Source organism: Phyllobates terribilis, unplaced genomic scaffold (genome assembly GCF_046119375.1).
Source record: "Phyllobates terribilis strain yellow unplaced genomic scaffold, ASM4611937v1 Scaffold_13__5_contigs__length_258822181, whole genome shotgun sequence".
Taxonomy (NCBI): Eukaryota; Metazoa; Chordata; class Amphibia; order Anura; family Dendrobatidae; genus Phyllobates; species Phyllobates terribilis.
The window spans coordinates 253,137,214-253,158,418 of NW_027362773.1; the positions used below are offsets into that span (position 1 = coordinate 253,137,214).

Genomic DNA, 21,205 nt, shown 5'->3' on the forward strand with positions numbered 1-21,205 from the left:
GCCACCGCAGGTCCTGCCAGTACACCGCGGGACGCTGAGGAGAGAGGATCGCTGCCGCGGGAGCAGACCGGAGAGGCGAGTATACAGTTTGTTTTTTTTTTTTAACTTTTTTATTTCTTTTTTTCACTGCGTGGTAGCCGGGATGAAGAGGAGTTGTAGTCTCCTCTTCATCCTGGGTACCACATGCACCGCGATTACGCTGCAAATTCGCGGCCATTGAATTTAATTGAAACGCAGCAAATCCACATATACCTGCGGGTTTGCTGCGTTTCAATGTTCCTCAATGGCCGCGAATTTGCAGCGTAATCGCGGTAGAAATGGTCATGCTGCGTTTTGCAAAGCAATGCGAATTCGGCACGCTAATTAGCGCATCATGTGCACAGCACATCCGAATTCACATTGCTTTGCATGGCAGACGGTTTTACAAGCGTTTTCACGGCCGCAAAAACGCTACGTGGGCACATGGCCTTAAAGCAGAAGTTTTGGCAGTTTGCTAGTCTGGAGCATTCAGATGTGTAAATACAAGGCCAAGGAGGAAAGACATCTGCAATTGTCTTAGACAAGCAACTGTTGCTGCCCATCAATCGGAGCCATTTCCAAAAAAAATTGGAGTCCATCATTGTACAGGGTGAAAGATTATTCACAAGTGAAAAACATTCAGGACAGTTGACAAATTCACCTCAAGGTCAGACCATGCAATGCTCAGGGAAGTTAAAAAAAAAAAAAAAAAAAAAAAAAAAAAAAAAAAAAGAGCTACAGCTCTGACTCTAAAGGCCTCAATTGTAATTTGTAAAAATCAGCACAACTAAAGTTTGAAAAGTTGCCTCTGAACAAACCAGAAGACTTCTGGAACCATGCCCTTTGGACAGATGAGACCAAAGTGGAGTTGTTTGGCTATAATGACCTACGCCACTTCAGGCACAAACCAAACAGTAGATCACCACTAACACATCACACCAACTGACAAGCATGGATGTGAAGGGGTGATCAGTTGATTTTGTTTTTGCAGTCACTGAGGTGATGATGAAATACTCTAGATACCAAAGTATTCTAGAGTCCAATGTGAGGCCATAAGTCCAAAAGTTCTGTTGCAACTGAGACATGCAACAGGACAATGATCCCAAGTGCACCAGGATATCTACATCACAATGGCTGGAAAAGAAAATAATCAGGGTATTGCAATGACCAAGTGAAGGTCCAGACCTCAACCCAAGTGAAAGGCTGTGGCGAGACCTAAAAGGGGTTGTCCCGCAAACAAAGTACATTTTAATCAATACATCTTGGAATAATAATAAGTTCCACAATTTGATGTGTTACAAAAATGTTCCTGTGCCGAGATAATCTTATAAATGTGCCCCTGCTATGTCCGGTGTCTGACCATGCAGGAACATGATCTGAACACACCACATCTTCTGGCCAGGGGAGGACACAAAAGAGTATACAGACATTACCGCATGGGATCACAGATACTGCTTTCAGGGAGGTAAAACATTTCTCTTTCTGTTTTACCTCACAGAAAGACAACCCTTCTAAAGCTATGGCTATAGGTCATGCAGCCAAACATCGCTATGTGCAGCTACTACATCGCAGTGTAATGCAGGTGAATGCGATCTCTAGGGTACTGCGACCATGACAAGCGAGTTGCAAGAAACTCAAGTAGGTGTGACTGGGTCGCAGACAAAGTCACAGAGTAGCCCCAGATTAAGAGAGCTGTGCATAAATGAACGGCCATAAACCTCAATGAACTTCAACAACGTTGTAAAGAAGGGAGGGGATCCTTCAGAACAATGTGAAACGCTGATTACTGCAAATTATTAGATGGTAAACTAATGATTCATGGGGCGTGCTTAACCATATATTTACTTTTCTCATGACTCTGTCCACTGCCTTTATAGTACCGAGTCTTAAATAATGTCATGAGTTTACTATTTTAGTCACTTATTCAAGTTGATCAGCTGATCACTTTATTATTCACAGTACTTTGGGGTCAGGTGACTATGGTCTCATGGATCAAACATTAAACTGGTTTTCCAGTATTCGGACAACCCCTTCTCTAATGACCATACTCCCTGATGGAAAATAACAACAGCCTGTACTCACCTCCAGGCCGGTGACTGGCTGCAGGGCTCACATAACATAACAATGTCACTAGAGCCCCAGGAGAACCGGCGCCAACACAGGAGCAGTTATTATTTCCCACAGGGGAGCAGCATAATTTCCAAAGGGTTGTTAGAGTCGTGGACAAACCCTTAAAAAAAAACAAAACAAAAAAAAAAAACATAAACTCCTCCAAAGTTCCCCCCACATGTTTTTCTGCCTCCGCAGTGTCATTAGGGTAATGGAGCACAGTATGGATGGCCATCTTTATATAGGTACTGCATGTCAGACCTCATTCAGACGTCCTTGTTGCAAGTAAGTGTTGTATCCACTTTTTTTTCCATGAATACAACACATACCCATGTTTTTTCACAGACCGTGTGTCAATGCCACAGAGACATATCTGTTTTTTTCAGTATCACGGATGTAAAATGCCGATACAAGCCTATGGGTTGGTGAAAAGGTGAAAAAATACAGCACAAGGATGGAATCACTGTGACGTCAGGATGCTGTATGTATTTAACACTGCACAGTATAGGAGAAGCTTTGTAAAAACAGACCCTCAGATGACAGACTGATGGTAAAAACAGACCCTCAGATGACAGACTGATGGTAAAAACAGACCCTCAGATGACAGACTGATGGTAAAAACAGACCCTCAGATGACAGACTGATGGTAAAAACGGACCCACGGGTGACACACTGATGGTAAATACGGACCCACGGGTGACACACTGATGGTAAATACGGACCCACGGGTGACACACTGATGGTAAATACGGACACACTGATGACAGACTGATGGTAAATACGGATACACTGATGGTAAATACGGATACACTGAGGGTAAGAACGCACACACGGTTGTCACACTGATCCAAAACACTGATGACACCAGCACCATTTTTCCATGGACGTGTGAATGAGGCCTTGGACAGATAAACATCTGAATACTTTTTCTTCTTTTGTACATAGACTAATGGAGCAGCCACGCTAGGCAATACAGCAACAAATACAACTGTATTAAGCCTTTTTGACCAGAAAAAAACATTTATTTATTAATTCATTTTTTTCCCCCCAGGTGGTTTCCGCCTTAAAAAGACGCGGTGTGTACATATACTTTTAGAGATAAGCGAATAAATACGCAGAAGCATGGTCCAGAGGCCACGTCGGTATTCAGTGGCTACTGGAGGGGAGACCTGGGAACCGCGTCCTATTTGCTAGCGCGGTCATGCATGCGTCACGTCGGGCCTACTAATCAGACACGGAAGCGAGGGAGGCGGGGTGCAGGGTTTCCGCCTCATGTGGCTGTCGACCAGGGTCCTGTGCATCGTTTCCAATAGCAACCAATCACGGCACAGCTTTCATTTTACCAGAGTTGTTTAACCAGTGAAAGCTGAGCTCTGATTGGTTGCTATGGGCAATAAAGACAGCTTTCATAAATGAGACCAGCTATGTATACAGATGGAGAGAGTCAAAAGGGTCACCTTGCGTGACACCGTGTGCACATAGGTCCGCCTGATAACAACAAGTGAAAAAATACAGTCTAAAGTCTCAAAATCTGACATTATGGAAAGCATAAAGCAGCCGAAATGCTTGGACAATGAGAATTAAATGTGTTTAAGCCCAAAATTTGGGATCAAACCTGTGTAACTAGTCAACGTCTACGTCCTATTTAGGTCTGCTTACAAAACATTTTATTATTTTGCCATAATTATTTCCACGATGTGATATACATATATTTTTCCGGGGGTCCGTGTCTACGTGCGGTAGCAGAGCGCGCACAGCGGGGGTCCGAGTCTACGTGCGGGAGCAGAGCGCACAGCGCGTCCGTATCTACGTACAGGAGCAGAGCGCACAGCGGGTCCGTATCTACGTACAGGAGCAGAGCGCACAGCGGGTCCGTATCTACGTACAGGAGCAGAGCGCACAGCGGGTCCGTATCTACGTACAGGAGCAGAGCGCACAGCGGGTCCGTATCTACGTACAGGAGCAGAGCGCACAGCGGGTCCGTATCTACGTACAGGAGCAGAGCGCACAGCGGGTCCGTATCTACGTACAGGAGCAGAGCGCACAGCGGGTCCGTATCTACGTACAGGAGCAGAGCGCACAGCGGGTCCGTATCTACGTACAGGAGCAGAGCGCACAGCGGGTCCGTATCTACGTACAGGAGCAGAGCGCACAGCGGGTCCGTATCTACGTACAGGAGCAGAGCGCACAGCGGGTCCGTATCTACGTACAGGAGCAGAGCGCACAGCGGGTCCGTATCTACGTACAGGAGCAGAGCGCACAGCGGGTCCGTATCTACGTACAGGAGCAGAGCGCACAGCGGGTCCGTATCTACGTACAGGAGCAGAGCGCACAGCGGGTCCGTATCTACGTACAGGAGCAGAGCGCACAGCGGGTCCGTATCTACGTACAGGAGCAGAGCGCACAGCGGGTCCGTATCTACGTACAGGAGCAGAGCACACAGCGGGTCCGTATCTACGTACAGGAGCAGAGCACACAGCGGGTCCGTATCTACGTACAGGAGCAGAGCACACAGCGGGTCCGTATCTACGTACAGGAGCAGAGCGCACAGCGGGTCCGTATCTACGTACAGGAGCAGAGCGCACAGCGGGTCCGTATCTACGTACAGGAGCAGAGCGCACAGCGGGTCCGTATCTACGTACAGGAGCAGAGCGCACAGCGGGTCCGTATCTACGTACAGGAGCAGAGCGCACAGCGGGTCCGTATCTACGTACAGGAGCAGAGCGCACAGCGGGTCCGTATCTACGTACAGGAGCAGAGCGCACAGCGGGTCCGTATCTACGTACAGGAGCAGAGCACACAGCGGGTCCGTATCTACGTACAGGAGCAGAGCACACAGCGGGTCCGTATCTACGTACAGGAGCAGAGCGCACAGCGGGTCCGTATCTACGTACAGGAGCAGAGCGCACAGCGGGTCCGTATCTACGTACAGGAGCAGAGCACAGAGACATACACAGAATTGCACAATGTGTTTGTTACAGTCCCTAAAATTAGGAAATCTCTGACACGCCCGGAGCAGAGACAGATAAAGTAATAATTCAGTCAAAGCATTAATACAGACACACACGGATACAGAGAATACCGAAGCGATAAAATCCGCATATTGCGGCACTTACAGATGGATGAAATCTTGGAAGGAAGGATGTAACACAAGGGAGGATTAGTCTGTAATGTGGAGGCTTCTTCTGCTATCACTTTCCTCCTCCGCCTTCTACTTCCTATTAATCTCTCTCCTCCCATTTAACCTGCTCTTTACCTCTTAAGCCCCAGCAGAAATCTTCTCCCAGCTCCTCCTGATGAGTTGTGCAGATATAAGGCCTCATTCAGACGTCAGTGATTTTTTTTTCCTCGTACTCAAAAGACGGACCGAGTTTCATCAGTGTTTTGTTATTGTCAGTAAAAAGAAAAGAATCAGCTTACCATTGTAGTCTGCCCCACTATCAGTATTCGGTCAGTATTCGGTCAGTATTTTCTCTCAGGAGTGGGAGAGAAAACCAGGTGAGGAACAATCAGAGAAAAGGTATAATAGAAACAAGTCACCAATTCTGCATTTATCACCCACTCCTGGTTTTGGCTCCCACTCCTGAGAAAAAATACTGACCACATACTGATAGAGGAGCTGTGGCCTAAGGCCACATTCAGTATTTGACATCAGTATTTGCAAGCGAAAACCAGGAGTGGATGATAAATACAGAAGTGGTGACGTGTTTCTATTATACCTTTTCTCTGATTGTTCCACTCCTGGTTTTGGCTTACAAATACTGATGTAAAATACTGACCAAATACTGAATATGTGAACATGGCGTTAAGGCAGGTGCAGAGAACCATAGATTCTCTCATTCGAGAGAATCCAGTTCTCTCGGATGAGAAGACGGAGAAAAAAATGTCTCTGTCTTTTTCATTCTGTCAGTCTGTGGAAATTGGACTGCACTCAGATGTCATCTGAGTGCAGCCCTATGTTTTCCACGGACTCATAGACTTGCATGGCCGCGTACGATCTGAATATTGGATCAAACTTGGACATGCAGCGACTATTTCCTCGGACAGACACGGTCCGAGGAAAAAATCTGACACGTGCACGGCCCCATAGAATAACATTGGTCCGAATGCGATCCAATGTTTTGTCGGATTTTATTTAAAATTTGAGATACCAAGAAGAGACAAAAAAACGCAGCTGAAAAAATACGTGAAAAAAAAACACTCAAAAAGACAATGAAAGTAAATAATTTAGCTAATTGGTGTCAAACTTCTGCAGAAAATCTGCAGCAACAAAAACGCACCAAATACTTATCGTGGGAACTTAGCCCATGGGCTCATGTAGACGTTCATGCAAATCAGTCCAAGCACAGACCATAATGCACAGACTGGCCGTGGCTCTCCCAACTATAGACATGTATGCAGCTGTGAAGTTTGGGTCAGGAGAGCCGCAGCTGTGTGCAAAAAAAGATTAAAAAAGTGTTAAAGCTTCTTCTATCCATTAGACAGTAAAAAACAGACAGCACTTGGATGACACACGGATGGCAACTGTGCCTTCATTTTTTTCATTAAGGGCCAGTGGGCCCTCATTGGGCCCTCAAATCAATGGCCATTTCATTGGGGCCATTGATTTGAATAGGCAATTTACATCAATAATGGACATGTCTCTTTTTTTCTAGGTTTCCCTGCACCCAGGGCATTAAATTCAGTTTGGCGCCCCCTCCTATACACAGCTTAAGCGGTTTCACTATTTGTCATGTGACTGCTCATATCCCGACTAACTGCTGTTCCTAATTCTCTCAGTGATAAGTGAAAAACGACAGCACCTGCTTCATTAATAGAAGCAGGAAGAGAAGATAGTTGTCACATGACCATAAGTATGAAAATCTCATATGAGTGGTCATGTGATGGCTACTGGAATCGGCAAGCAAAGCCAAATCTGACATTGAGTATATTACACGCTGTTAGGACTTGGCATGCTATAGTGCTAAATTATAATTAATGCTCCTAACATAAATACCGATGTAGAAGTCCTCAACTTGTTAGATGACACAATTCTTTATTAACATGCGATGCATCAGGTTAACTAACAAATTATGAATTGCTACATGTGTACAGGATCAAAACCCAAAAAAGCACATGAATAAATCACCAGAATCATCATCAGTATATGAATACAGCCCCAGAACCACCATCAGTACATGTATACATCACCAGACCCACTAATAGTAGAAAAATAAATCACCAGAATAACCATCAGTACAGGTTTACATCACAAGAACCCCCATCAGTACATGAATGCATCACTAGAACCACCAACAGGAATACATCACTAGAAGCACCATCAGTACAGGAATATAGCAACAGAAGCACCATCAGTTATCCCTTCTGCATACTGTCCCTTAAATTCTGTGCCCTCACACTGTCCTCCTACAATGTGTCCCCCCCACACTGCCAGTTTCTCACACTTTTCCCACCATACTGTCCCCTCACACTGTCCATTCCTACACTGCTCAGTCTCTATATGAAGTCCCTTCGCCGCACATGCCCCCAATAAAACTCTTCTGTTTCTTCAGGTACCGGTACATTGTTGCGCTTATCTCATTGCTGTCTTCTACTCCTCTGTAGCGCAGGAGTGATGTCAGCAGAGGAATCAAGTGGTCGGATCACGCTGCTGAACGTCGCTTTGACCACAGAAGAGCTTCAATATTCCTTGCTTCTGAAAAATGTGAGTACAATAGAACAACGGTAGCCGGCGCTCTAAATATTCTCCGAGCCAAAGTGGGTTTTTTTAATACGGATTTTGGAGTGGACCTGTGTCAAAATCTTCATAAAAAAACTCAGTGTAAGCATATCCTAAAGCCAAAGCACAAAGACTGTGGTCTTCTTGGCACGTTGGCTCCAGGGTTATCATTAGTGCACATTCTTATAACAAAAAATAAACAATAATACTGCACAAAATATAACAGTATTCCATAAGGAAAAGGTATAATAGCAATAAAAAAATATCTGTTTTTACGCAAGAAACCACAAGCCACTAAATATCACTGTTGTGTGGTTTATTTTTATACTGCAGATTCTGCTTTGATTTTCCTGTAAGTTGTAGATGATTCTTTAAAGGAAATTTATTTGGACAGTTTGATACATTTACAAACACACAGCAATTTCCAATAAGTACAAACATCAAATTTTACAGCTCAGCAGTAACAATTGGATATTAATTTAAAGGGTTTTTCAGAATAAAAAAAAATGTCAACACCTTTAGTCCACTGGGGGGGCATCCAGAATTGCTGCTCAGTCCCATTCACCATAATGGGGTTGAATTGCATGAAAGGGAATCTGTCACCACGTTTTTTTCTATGTAATCTGATAGCAGCATGATATTGGGGTTGCGACCCTGATTCCAGAGATGTGTCACTTGCTGGTCTCCATGCTGTCATTTTGATAAAAATCCCTGTTTTTCTGCTGTAGCTCCAGCAGTGCTCAGACTGCTGAGCTGTGTATAACCCCACCCACATCACTGATTGGCTGCTTTCTGTGCACTCTGTATATTGACAGCTGGTTGAGGCGGGATTGGACCAGGAGGCACAAGACTCCTAGTCCTGTACTGATAATCTCCTGCTGATAAAACACTAATTTTATTGAAACAGCAACAGGCTATTAATTGACACATTGCTGGAATCAGGGTCTCAGCCCCTATATACATTGCAGAAACATGCTAACGGATTCACTATAACAGATGAGAGTTATGCTTTTTCTTAAAAGGAGGAGCCTTTAATTTAGAAAATGAATGTCACATCATACTGACTGTCTAGTGTTACGAATGTCATTTACAGGAATTTTTGAAAGTCTGTAGGCAACCTGTGCCTCTGTCCATAGGTATGATGGGTTATCATCAGCATGTGAACGACCCTGTGTTCATTTATATAGTTAAAATGGATTAATTTAGCATCAAGATGTGTTTTGATACGCCTCCCCACCATGTTTCCAATATGTTCTTCTTGGGTACACAACACGTTAAATTATCGGAAGATGATACTGTCAGGATACCAGTGCCAGACTGGCCATTCAGTACAATTCTGTAAGCAACTATAAAAACCATACACAAGTAGGCTGAAATACATACTAATGACAATATATGGTTAATGTGACATTGTATACTTCAGCAACCCAGCCAATCACTTTTTACATTTCCGATTTTAACAATCTTCAAGATCTTGTCTTCCATCTCATAGTAGTACTGGTCTTTGAAGAAATAACTGTAGCCTAAAATGTAAGAAGGCAAAATATATAAGTGGCAAAATATTTTCTAAATGATATAAAACTATTCAGTTGTGTTCTTTCTAATTTCTCTTAGACATCGGTGTGAAATGTCCGAGTGCCGTCCGATTTTTTTTATAGGACGGCACTCGAACCTATAGAGTGTCACAGATCCATTTACACATCCGTGAAAATGACGGATCTAAAGTGAGATCTGTGAAACATCCCGATGTTGAGGATCAGAATGAGATCTGGGAAACGTGCCTATGTTGAGGACTAGATTATGATGTCGATGGCTCTGAGAATGAGATACGTGAAATGTCCCAATGTTGAGGATCAGAATAGGATGCAGACGGATCCGAGAATGAGATCTGTGAAACGTCCCAATGTTGAGGATCAGAATAGGATGTAGACATACCCAAGAATGAGATCTGTGAAATGTCCCAATGTTGAGGATGAGAATAGGATGTAGACGGATCTGACAATGAGATCTGTGAAATGTCCTGATGTTGAGGATCAGAATAGGATGTAGACATACCCAAGAATGAGATCTGTGAAATGTCCCAATGTTGAGGATCAGAATAGGATGTATACAGATCTGACAATGAGATCTGTGAAATGTCCCGGTGTTGAGGATCAGAACAGGATGTAGACGGATCTGACAATGAGATCTGTGAAATGTCCCAATGTTGAGGATCAGAATAGGATGTAGACGGATCTGACAATGAGATCTGTGAAATGTCCCAATGTTGAGGATCAGAATAGGATGTAGACGGATCCGAGAATGAGATCTGTGAAACATTTCGATGTTGAGGATCAGAATAGGATGTAGATGGCTCCGTAAATGAGATCCGTGAAATGTCCCGATGTTGAAGATCAGAATAGATTGTATCAGTGGGTCTGTGTGCTGGCCGATAAAGAAAAACAGGCAGCACAATGATATGCTCATGGATGTGTGAATGAATCCTTAGAGGGGAAGCTCAGGATTGGAGAAAAGGATATGCTTTTTTTTCCAGAAGCAGCACCAGTCTGGTCCATGAGCAGTGTCTGGTATTGCAACACTCAGCCCCATTTACTTAAATGTGGATGAATTGGAATACCTGAAAAAGCCCATGGACTAGTGTAGCGCTGTGTCTGCAAAAAAAGCATAGCCGTTTGTCTAAGGGCAGGTGCAGACGAAGGTATTTGCTATCCGACAAAACATCAGATCACACAAGGACCGAGCTAATGGGACCGTGCACATGTCTGAGTCTCTGCCAGAGGGAAAAATCGCTGCGTGCCAAAGTTTGGTCTGATATTCAGATCGCACTCGGCCACGCAAGTCAATGAGTACAAGGAAAAGATCGGACTGCACTCAGATGACATCTAAGTGCAGTATGATTTCTGCAATCTCACAGAATAAAGAGAAGATGGAGACATTTTTCCTCCTTTTTCTCATCCGAAAGAATCGGAGAATACTATAATCATACTTTTCTCCTTTCTTCTATACAGTCCACACCTCCTCTATGAGGTTGGTTTCACATGTTTGATGTCCAGACCAGCCGCGGGTCTCAGGCCCCAAACACAACAGCTTCTTAAGTACATACAGTGGGTAAGGAAAGTATTCAGACCCCTTTAAATTTTTCATTCTTTGTTTCATTGCAGCCATTTGGTAAATTCTAAAAAGTTCTTTTTTTTCTCATTAAAGTACACTCTGCACCCCATCTTGGCTGAAAAAAAAGGACATCATGGTCTATACTAGACAATCTGGCCTCAGGAAGGCTTTTCTCTACTTTGATTCCTATTTCCTTCTGCAGTAATTTTGGCTTTGCCAGGTCCTTATTTCCCTCACATTATACTGTGCAAAATGTATCGTCAAAGGGTCACATTATGTAGTGGAGGCCAAGAGCGGAGCAGATATTTTGACAAAAAGTCACTTGATGAAAGAACTACCTGCATTCTCTTTTACATGATGTACTATATACAGAAGATTCTTTACATTTCCTTACCATTTCCATTGAGGTCAAATACAGCATCTAGATTATCGTGAACACCATTCCACGCATCTGCAATTAGTTTCGGGAAACCGGTATCCATTTTCTGCTTCACTTCATTATATCTAAGAAAACAAGAAATGTAAAAATGAAGCAAGTAGCACAAACATTTCCAAACAAACACAATCAAAATGGTTCAGTGATCTGGACACTACCAATCCTAGAATATTCCTACTGGAGATACTTAAAAGGGACAAACAATTTTACTTTTCTGGCTTAAAAACTTTGATGAATTGGGCCATAGTCCCCAGCAGACTTTTCGAAATCCTGCAATCATTGTCTGGCCAGTGTCTGATTCATGCTGCCAGTAGTTCGGGCACCATGATAATTACTTTCTATGGTTCTCTACACTGGTCTGCTGGTGTCTCTGTTTGGGGTCGGTTTTGCTCTGCTCCCATCGAAGAGTCACAGTGCTCAGTTGACTGTTTCTACCCCCTCAATTCAGCGATTGATGGTGACCTCTGCACCCGTATCCTCACTGATCAAAATATCTCTGAAACTTGAATACTTCCATAATACATGTATGTGACAAGTGTAACAGCCTCAAAGTTGGTGTTCCATAGTTGAGAATAATACTACTGCCACCAATAATAGTACCGTAACCATCTCACAGAATTGTCGGCATTACCTCCAGAACTTGTCCTCGGCAAAAATGTAGGTTTTTTTGTTTTTGCTCCAGTTGAATGCAGCATCCACACGCTTGACATCTGATGGTAGTCCAAGGCTACTTATCTTTTTAGGGTATCCTCTTTCTAGTGCACTTGAAGTATAAACCCAGTATTCATCGCCTGTTACACAAAGCATACAGAACCAGTGTCAGATTGAAGAACATTTGGCCCACCAGAGGGCTTGATTCTGAGGGCCCACCTTTCATACAAAACCAATGCATTTTCATTAAAGTGTTTCTTCGGACCTAGACTAATTTTATCAGGCACTGTATGAATGTTATTATTCGGCTCTGCTTGCTGATTCCAATCGGTTATCACGTGATTGTTCAGATACTGTTTAAATCCAGATGGTGGAGCCAGGTTCTCCCCCACTCTAGAGCCCCATAGAAGCAGCAAAGTTTGCACTATAAACTCTCCTGAAGGAGAAGCAGGGCCCACCGGTGGATTCTCCGGTTCTCCGGTGGGCCAGTCCAACCCTGTAAAGAACATTACAAAACTGTATGTGGATACAGCAGTATAGTCATATCTTCAGTGTTTCAAAGAAAAGTATATCTGACTGCAATCATACAGCCAGGCTGCCCGTAGTTTGGAGTCCATGAATCAAGTGATAGGTTCCCTTACTGTGGTGTCCACAATAGTGGTGTATGCTTCTATCATTCATTTTGACCAACTCCTTTTATAATAGCAACAAAAAATATCCAAAATGTCAGATGGAGGGTGTGATAAATATCTGTCCTTGGTCGGCATCAGGACACAAAAAAATTGGATGACCCATGGTCTTAAAGGGGTTTTAATTTTTTTTCTTTTATGTAAAATATGGCTCGATTGTACTATTAAAATAATAGATGTCACATACTTGACTTTGAATCCATCATTTCTTCCACTGCAAGGTCTCCTGTCCTTTTTTTTTCTGTTTTTATCCATGCATCACTGCTGCAGTCAATCAATGATTGGCTGCAGTTGTCGTGCTCCGACAATGCCAGAAAAAAAGTAGAGGAGACCGACACAGAGCAGAGATCGATAAAACGTGGAGAAATAGATGCAAAACTGCAGAGCTGTCCATTGTACAAGGAATAAGTAATATTTGATTAAACCCGAATCCTACTTTAAAGATGTTTATGGGACTTTAATACTGTTGACATAGCGTTAGGGTAAGTCATCGATACTGGTAGCTGTGAATGGCGAGACCACCATGGTGCACTGGCCACCGGACCAGAGCACTACAACCCTCCTAACACTTCCTGCAATATCCCCGGCTCCTCTTCTGAATACTACGCGACCAGGCTTCTGACACCATGCTTGCAATGTCAAGGTTGCATTTTTGCTCAACTCTAGTGATGAGGATTATGAAAGTCACCTGATGGAGGAGAACACGTAGTTTGTAGGAACCCTACAGTATCATAGATTCTGTATGTAGTCTATGGGAGAATTTCGTGAGTCTGCCAAAGAGGAATGCATGAAGTGTGAACACTTTTATAACAGGCTGAGCCTCGGCTTGGGCACATGAGTCTCTGTGTAATTTTTGTGCTCTGATTTTTTTGCGATTAGGAGCAATTATTTTAGGCTATAAAAGGGCAACAACAATTCCTGTATTGCTTCATTTCTTCCTGCATATCTGCATTCTTGATCTCTAGTGTCTATTGAGGTTTCCATATCTCCCAACTTTTTAAGATAAGAAAGAGGGACACAAAGTTAAACTGAGCCAGTAACCTTGACTCTCCCAGATCTTTACATGTACCCACACAGAAATGTTCTCCCAGTGTAGGCCATCAGTGTTCCTACATGCGATACACCTTTCATGGCCCCCATAGTGCCCAACACACAAAGTATGAAGCCCACATAGCACCACCCATACACTACAATGTCCCAACATTACACCCCCCACACACACACAGTGTAAACTCTGGAAGTTTATCCTCCTAGACAGTATAATATCAGCACAGTATATTCACCCACAGTATGATGTCTCCACAGTACATTTCCCACACATGATGATGTCCCGACAATGCATTCTCCCACACACAGTATGATATCGCCACAGTGTATACCCTCACATACAGTATGATGCCTCCACAGTACAATCCCCTACACAGTATGTCCCCACAATACATTACCCCCCACACAGTATAATGTACCACAGTACATTCCCCCACAGACAGTATGACGTCCCAACAGTACATTCCCCCACACAGTCCTGAGAGTACAGTGGTGGCCAAAAGTATTGGCACCCCTGCAATTCTGTCAGATAATACTCAGTTTCTTCCTGGAAATGATTGCAATCACAAATTCTTTGGTATTATTATCTTCATTTAATTTGTCTTCAATGAAAAAACACAAAAGAGAATGAAGCAAAAATCAAATCATTGATCATTTCACACAAAACTCCAAAAATGGGCCAGACAAAAGTATTGGCACCCTCAGCCTAATACTTGGTTGCACAACCTTTAGCCAAAATAACTGCGAACAACCGCTTCCGGTAACCATCAATGAGTTTCTTACAATGCTCTGCTGGAATTGTAAACCATTCTTCTTTGGCAAACTGCTCCAGGTCCCTGATATTTGAAGGGTGCCTTCTCCAAACTGCCATTTTGAGATCTCTCCATGGTTGTTCTATGGGATTCAGGTCTGGACTCATTGCTGACCACCTTAGAAGTCTCCAGTGCTTTCTCTCAAACCATTTTATAGTGCTTTTGGAAGGGTGTTTTGGGTCATGGTCCTGCTGGAAGACCCATGACCTCTGAGCGAGACCCAGCTTTCTCACACTGGGCCCTACATTATGCTGCAAAATTTGTTGGTAGTCTTCAGACTTCATAATGCCATGCACACGGTCAAGCAGTCCAGTGCCAGAGGCAGCAAAGGAACCCTAAAACATCAGGGAACCTCCGCCATGTTTGACTGTAGGGACCGTGTTCTTTTCTTTGAATGCCTCTTTTTTTTTCCTGTACACTCTATGTTGATGCTTTTTCCCAAAAAGCTCTACTTTTGTCTCATCTGACCAGAGAACATTCTTCCAAAACGTTTTAGGCTTTCTCAGGTAAGTTTTGGCAAACTCCAGCCTGGCTTTTTTATGTCTCGAGGTAAGAAGTGGGGTCTTCCTGGGTATCCTACCATACAGTCCCTTTTCATTCAGACGCCGACGGATAGTACGGGTTGACACTGTTGTACCCTCGGACTGCAGGGCAGCTTGAACTTGTTTGGATGTTAGTCGAGGTTCTTTATCCACCATCCGCACAATCTTGCGTTGAAATCTCTCATCAATTTTTCTTTTCCGTCCACATCTAGGGAGGTTAGCCACAGTGCCATGTGCTTTAAACTTCTTGATGACACTGCGCACGGAAGACACAGGAACATTCAGGTCTTTGGAGATGGACTTGTAGCCTTGAGATTGCTCATGCTTCCTCACAATTTGGTTTCTCAAGTCCTCAGACAGTTCTTTGGCCTTCTTTCTTTTCTCCATGCTCAATGTGGTACACACAAGGACACAGGACAGAGGTTGAGTCAACTTTAATCCATGTTAACTGGCTGCAAGTGTGATTTAGTTATTGCCAACACCTGTTAGGTGCCACAGGTAAGTTACAGGTGCTGTTAATTACACGAATTAGAGAAGCATCACATGATTTTTCAAACAGTGCCAATACTTTTGTCCACCCCCTTTTTTAGGTTTGGTGTGGAATTATATCCAATTTGGCTTTAGGACAATTCTTTTTGTGTTTTTTCATTGAAGACAAATTAAATGAAGATAATAATACCAAAGAATTTGTGATTGCAATCATTTTCAGGAAGAAACTGAATATTATCTGACAGAATGCAGGGGTGCCAATACTTTTGGCCACCACTGTACATTCTCCCACATAGTATGATGTCCCCACAGTACATTTCCCCACACACAGTCTGATGCCCCCACAGTACATTTCCCCCCACACACAGTATAATATAGACACAGTACATTGCCACACACACAGTATGAGGTTCCCACACACACAGTATGAGGTCCCCACAGTACTTTCCCCCCACACAGTTAATTTACCCACAGTACATTCCTTCACATACAGTAGGATGTTCTGAGAGTATATTCTCCAATACAGTATGATGTCCCCACAGTACATTCCCCCACACACAATATGATGACCCACAGTACATTCCCCCACACACAGTAAATTTACCCACAGTAAATTCACCCACATACCGTATGATTCCCTAAGAGTACATTCTCCCACACAGTATGATGTCTCCAGAGTACATTCCCCCACACACAGTCCGATGCCCCTATAGTATATTCCTCCGCACACAGTATAATAGACACAGTACATTCCCACACATCTATAATATAACGCTACAAGCGTCCGTCTGTCTGAAGCCTCTATAGACTGCGCAAGCGCGACATGCCTGCACAGTCTGGCTCCAGACAGAAGAACGCATGGAGCTGTTACAGGTAAAAGTAGTGTATGGTGCCGGAGATCACGGTATGCGCAGGCACTGAACGCATACCGCGATCTCTAGCGCCATACTTACATACTTACCTGACCGGGAGGAGCGTTGCCGCGGCGCCTCTCTTCTGGCCGTCATGCGCATAGCGCTATCTGGCGCCATTTTACTGAAGACACATTTGCAGTGTGTCTTCAGCAAAATGGCGCCGGACAACGCAGTATGGGCACACGCGTACTCCGGCGCCGCACTCCTCCCCTGGCCCTCCGGCAGAACAGGACACAGCAGCGCTGGAGCACAGGGAAGAAAGGTGAGTATAAGTGTTTATTTTTTGTATGTGTGCAGCGTGAAAGGGATGAGCGGTACCATGCATAGGAGGATTGGGGGTTGAGGGGGCCACATATACCAGGATTGGGGGATGAGGGGGTCACACATACCAGGATTGAGGGGTGAGGGGTACCATGCATACTAGGATTGGGGGGTGAGGGGTGCCATGCATACCAGGATAGGGATGAGGGCAGCACATAACATTATGGGGGAACAGGATGGGGGCAGCACAAATACCAGGATGGGGGCAGCACAAATACCAGAATGGGGGCAGCACAAATACCAGCATGGGAGACCATATACCAATAAAAATGCTCGCCACCCGGGCATAGAACGGGCTCAATAGCTAGTACAGTATGATGTTCTGAGAGTATATTCCTCAATACAGTATGATGCCCCATAGTACATTCTCCCACATACAGTACAATGCCCCTACAGTAAATTCTCTCCCACACAACATTCCACTGCAGACAATATATCTTCACAGTACATTACTCCACACACAGTATGATGCCCCCACTGAATATTCCCCCACACATAATATGATGTCCCCACAGTACATTCCCCCAAACACACTATGATGTCTCCACAATACATTCTCCCACACACAGTAGGTGTATACTGTTTGTGTACATTCCTCCACAAACAGTACAATGCTCCCATAGTACATTCCCCCACACACAGTATGATGTCCTACAGTACATTCCTCCCACACATAGTATGATGCCCCCACAGTACATTCCCCCACACACAGTATGATGCCCCCATAGTACATTCCCCCACACACAGCATGATGTCCTACAGCACATTCCCCCACACACAGTATGATATCACCACAGTATATTCCCCCACACACAGTATAATCAGATTGAGGTATGCCGCACTTTCAGAATCATGTCTCTAATAAATTCAGTTCAGTTTAAAAGTTGTGTCCTTCACATACAATACTTAAAGGGGTTTAATAGGACTTTGATCTTGATGGCCTATCCTAAGAATAGGTCATCAACATCAGATCGATTGGGTTGGAGGCATCGGACTCTGCCGTTTTGATATTGATGACCTATCCGAAGGATAGCCTAAAGACAGGTCATCAATATCAAAGTCATGGAAAAATCCTTTAATACTAATCAATCTAAGTTAGTAAATTACAAATTAAGAATCTCAAGGTGTGGTGAGTTCCCCATTGAAGAGAATTATTCCTTAATGGAAATCTTCCACCAGGTTTATGTCTCCTTATCTGAGGGAAGCACAATGTAGTGACAGAAAGACGAATTCTATGGCACCATGAAGGCATTTCTACATGTGGAGATGATTAAAAGAATGAACATTAATAAGAACACTGGTTCCTGATCATTACCTCTGTGTAAACATGGCAGGAATCAGTAGACAAACAAGCCAAGACTCATTTGTCAGATGATCGCATCTTTTTGGGAGTTTTAAAATCATCATTGGTTGGCAGCACATCTCCGTATGGATAGTTACCAACATTTTTTGGAGCCTTCAAGCCCTTCCCCTTAACAGCACCTCGCCCCTCTTTGGAACACCCTGCTCCTCCAAGGAATACTTCCAGTCTACCCCAGAACTCCCATTTGTGGGCAGTGTTTACATGTCCAGAGAAACCCAGGACAGTTGGCAAATATGCTCAGGGGTTGTGCTGCAAAATGTAAGAGGACAACCAATCGTGGTAACGAAAGTTCATCCAAAGACAGTTTGCACATTCAAGATGATTGCCACAGGTTCACCGAGCAACAAACAACTTCATAAACCTCCATCAACGTTTGAATTGTTTATCCGCCGGTGTAATTCCCAACAGTAAAAGCTTTGACCTATCCATAGGATATGTGCTAAATTTCTGATCGGCTTGGACACAGGGACCGCAACAAGCAATGGCGCTGTGATATTTCGGAGATGGCTGAGCCCTGTCCCCAGCTATTTGTCACAGTGTCTTTGGAATCGGATTGACCCAGGGATCCCAACGAACTCAAAAACGGTACAGTGATATTCCAGTAATATCTAAGCACTGTTTCTGGCTACCTCTGGCTGTCCCTTTCCATTCGGATTGAGTCAGACAAAGGGACCACAGCGTTCCCGAGAATGGTGCTGCTATATTCCAGTGTTAGCTGAGCGCTGTACCTGGCTATTTCTGGCAGTCCTTTTCCAACTGGATTGAGTCGAACCCAGGGACCCATATGATCCCAAAGATAGTGCAGTGATATTCTTGAGATAGCTGAGCGCTGTACTCGGCTATTGGATTGAGTCGAACCCAGGGACCCATATGATCCCAAGGATGGCACAGTGATATTCTGGAGATACAGTGGGTACGGAAAGTATTCAGACCCCTTTAAATGTTTCACTCTTTGTTTCATTTCAGCCATTTGGTAAATTCTAAAAAGTTCATTTTTTTTCTCATTAAAGTACACGCTGCACCCCATCTTGACTGAAAAAAACAGAAATGTAGAAATTTTTGCAAATTTATTAAAAAAGAAAAACTGAAATATCACATGGTCATAAGTATTTAGCCCCTTTGCTCAGTATTGAGTATAAGCACCCTTTTGAGCTAGTACAGCCATGAGTCTTCTTGGGAATGATGCAATAAGTTTTTCACACCTGGATTTGGGGATCCTCTGCCATTCTTCCTTGCAGATCCTCTCCAGTTCTATCAGGTTGCATGGTGAACGTTGGTGGACAGCCATTTTCAGGTCTCTCCAGAGATGCTCAATTGGGTTTAGGTCAGGGCTCTGGCTGGGCCAGTCAAGAATGGTCACAGAGTTGTTCTGAAGCCACTCCTTTGTTATTTTAGCTGTGTGCTTAGGGTCATTGTCTTGTTGGAAGGTGAGCCTTCGGCCAAGTCTGAGGTGCAGAGCACCCTGGAAGAGGTTTTCATCCAGGATATCTCTGTACTTGGCAGCATTCATGTTTCCTTCAATTGCAACCAGTCTTCCTGTCTCTGCAGCTGAAAAACACCCTCATAGAATGATGCTGCCACCACCGTGTTTCAGTGTGGGGATTGTATTGGATAGGTGATGAGCAGTACCTGTTTTTTTCCACATATACCGCTTAGAATTATCACCATAAAGTTCTGTCTTCATCTCATTAGACAAGAGAATCTTATTTCTCATAGTCTGGGAGTCCTTCATGTGTTTTTGAACAAACTCTATGCGGGCTTTCATATGTTTTGCACTGATGAATGGCTTCCGTCGGGCCACTCTACCATAAAGGCCCGACTGGTGGAGGGCTGCATTAATAGTTGACTTTGTGGAACTTTCTCCCATCTCCCTACTGCATCTCTGGAGCTCAGCCACAGTGATCCTGGGGTTCTTCTTTACCTCTCTCAACAAGGCTCTTCTCCTATGATTGCTCAGTTTGGCTGGACGGACAGGTCTAAAAGACTTCTGGTGGTCCCAAACTTCTTCCATTTAAGGATTATGGAGGCCACTGTGATCTTAGGAACCTTGAGTAATGCAGAAATTCTTTTGTAACCTTGGCCAGATCTGTGCCTTGCCACAATTCTGTCTCTGAGCTCCTTGGGCAGTTCCTTTGAACTCATGAGTCTCATTTGGTCTGACATGCACTGTGAGCTGTGAGGTCTTATATAGACAGGTGTGTGCCTTTCCAAATCAAGCCCTATCAGTTTAATTAAACACAGTTGGACTCCAATGAAGGAGTAGAACCATCTCAAGGAGGATCACAAGGAAATGGACAGCATGTGACTTAAATGTGAGTGTCTGAACAAAGGGTCCGAATAATTATGACCATGTGATATTTCAGTTTTTCTTTTTTAATAAATTTGCAAAAAATTCTACATTTCTGTTTTTTTCAGTCAAGATGGGGTGCAGCGTGTACTTTAATGAGAAAAAAAATGAACTTTTTAGAATTTACCAAATGGCTGCAATGAAACAAAGAGTAAAAAAATGTAAAGGGGTCTGAATACTTTCCTTACCCACTGTAGCTGAGCACTGTACTCGGCTATCTCTGGCTGTCCCTTTCCAATTGAATTGAGTCGAACCCAGTGACCACAAGGATGGTGCAGTGATATTCTGGAGATAGCTGAGAGCTGTATCCGGCTATCTCTGGCAGTCCCCTTTCCAATCGGTTTGGGTCAGACCCAAACACCCCAACAATACAGAGAACAGTGCAGTGATATCTCGGAGATTGCTGAGCACTGTACCCGGCTATCTCTGGAAGACCCTTTCCAATCGAATTGAATCGAACCCAAGGAGCCCAAATATTCCAAGGATGAAGCAGTGATGTTCTGGAGATAGCTGAACGCTGTACCCTACTATCTCTGGCAGTTCCATAGAGAATGAATGGAGAGGTGGTTGTGCATGTGAGGCATTTTAGAGCCCCATTCTCCAGATTGGTGATGGTTTCAGAGTCCAATGGAAAGGT

At 43.9% G+C, this 21,205-nt stretch overlaps 2 protein-coding genes across 3 annotated transcripts in view; both read right to left on the bottom strand.

Annotated features, from left to right (window-relative positions):
* The window catches only part of LPCAT2 (lysophosphatidylcholine acyltransferase 2), a 58,776-nt gene extending 53,384 nt beyond the window's left edge, over positions 1-5,392 (bottom strand). The window contains exon 1 of one of the 2 annotated variants that reach the window (XM_073659388.1): positions 5,244-5,392. In XM_073659388.1, the coding sequence (XP_073515489.1) occupies positions 5,244-5,367 (124 nt within the window). In that variant the 5' untranslated portion in view covers positions 5,368-5,392. The remainder of the gene's footprint in view (positions 1-5,243) is intronic. The other variant, XM_073659389.1, reaches the window with a different exon arrangement.
* A 1,750-nt stretch (positions 5,393-7,142) lies between these two features.
* The window catches only part of MMP2 (matrix metallopeptidase 2), a 37,591-nt gene continuing 23,528 nt past the window's right edge, over positions 7,143-21,205 (bottom strand). Inside the window, exons 11-13 of the mRNA XM_073659390.1 lie at positions 12,025-12,184; positions 11,352-11,461; positions 7,143-9,369 (exon numbers count right to left, since the gene is read on the bottom strand). Of these exons, the coding sequence (XP_073515491.1) occupies positions 9,266-9,369; positions 11,352-11,461; positions 12,025-12,184 (374 nt within the window). The 3' untranslated portion in view covers positions 7,143-9,265. The remainder of the gene's footprint in view (positions 9,370-11,351; positions 11,462-12,024; positions 12,185-21,205) is intronic.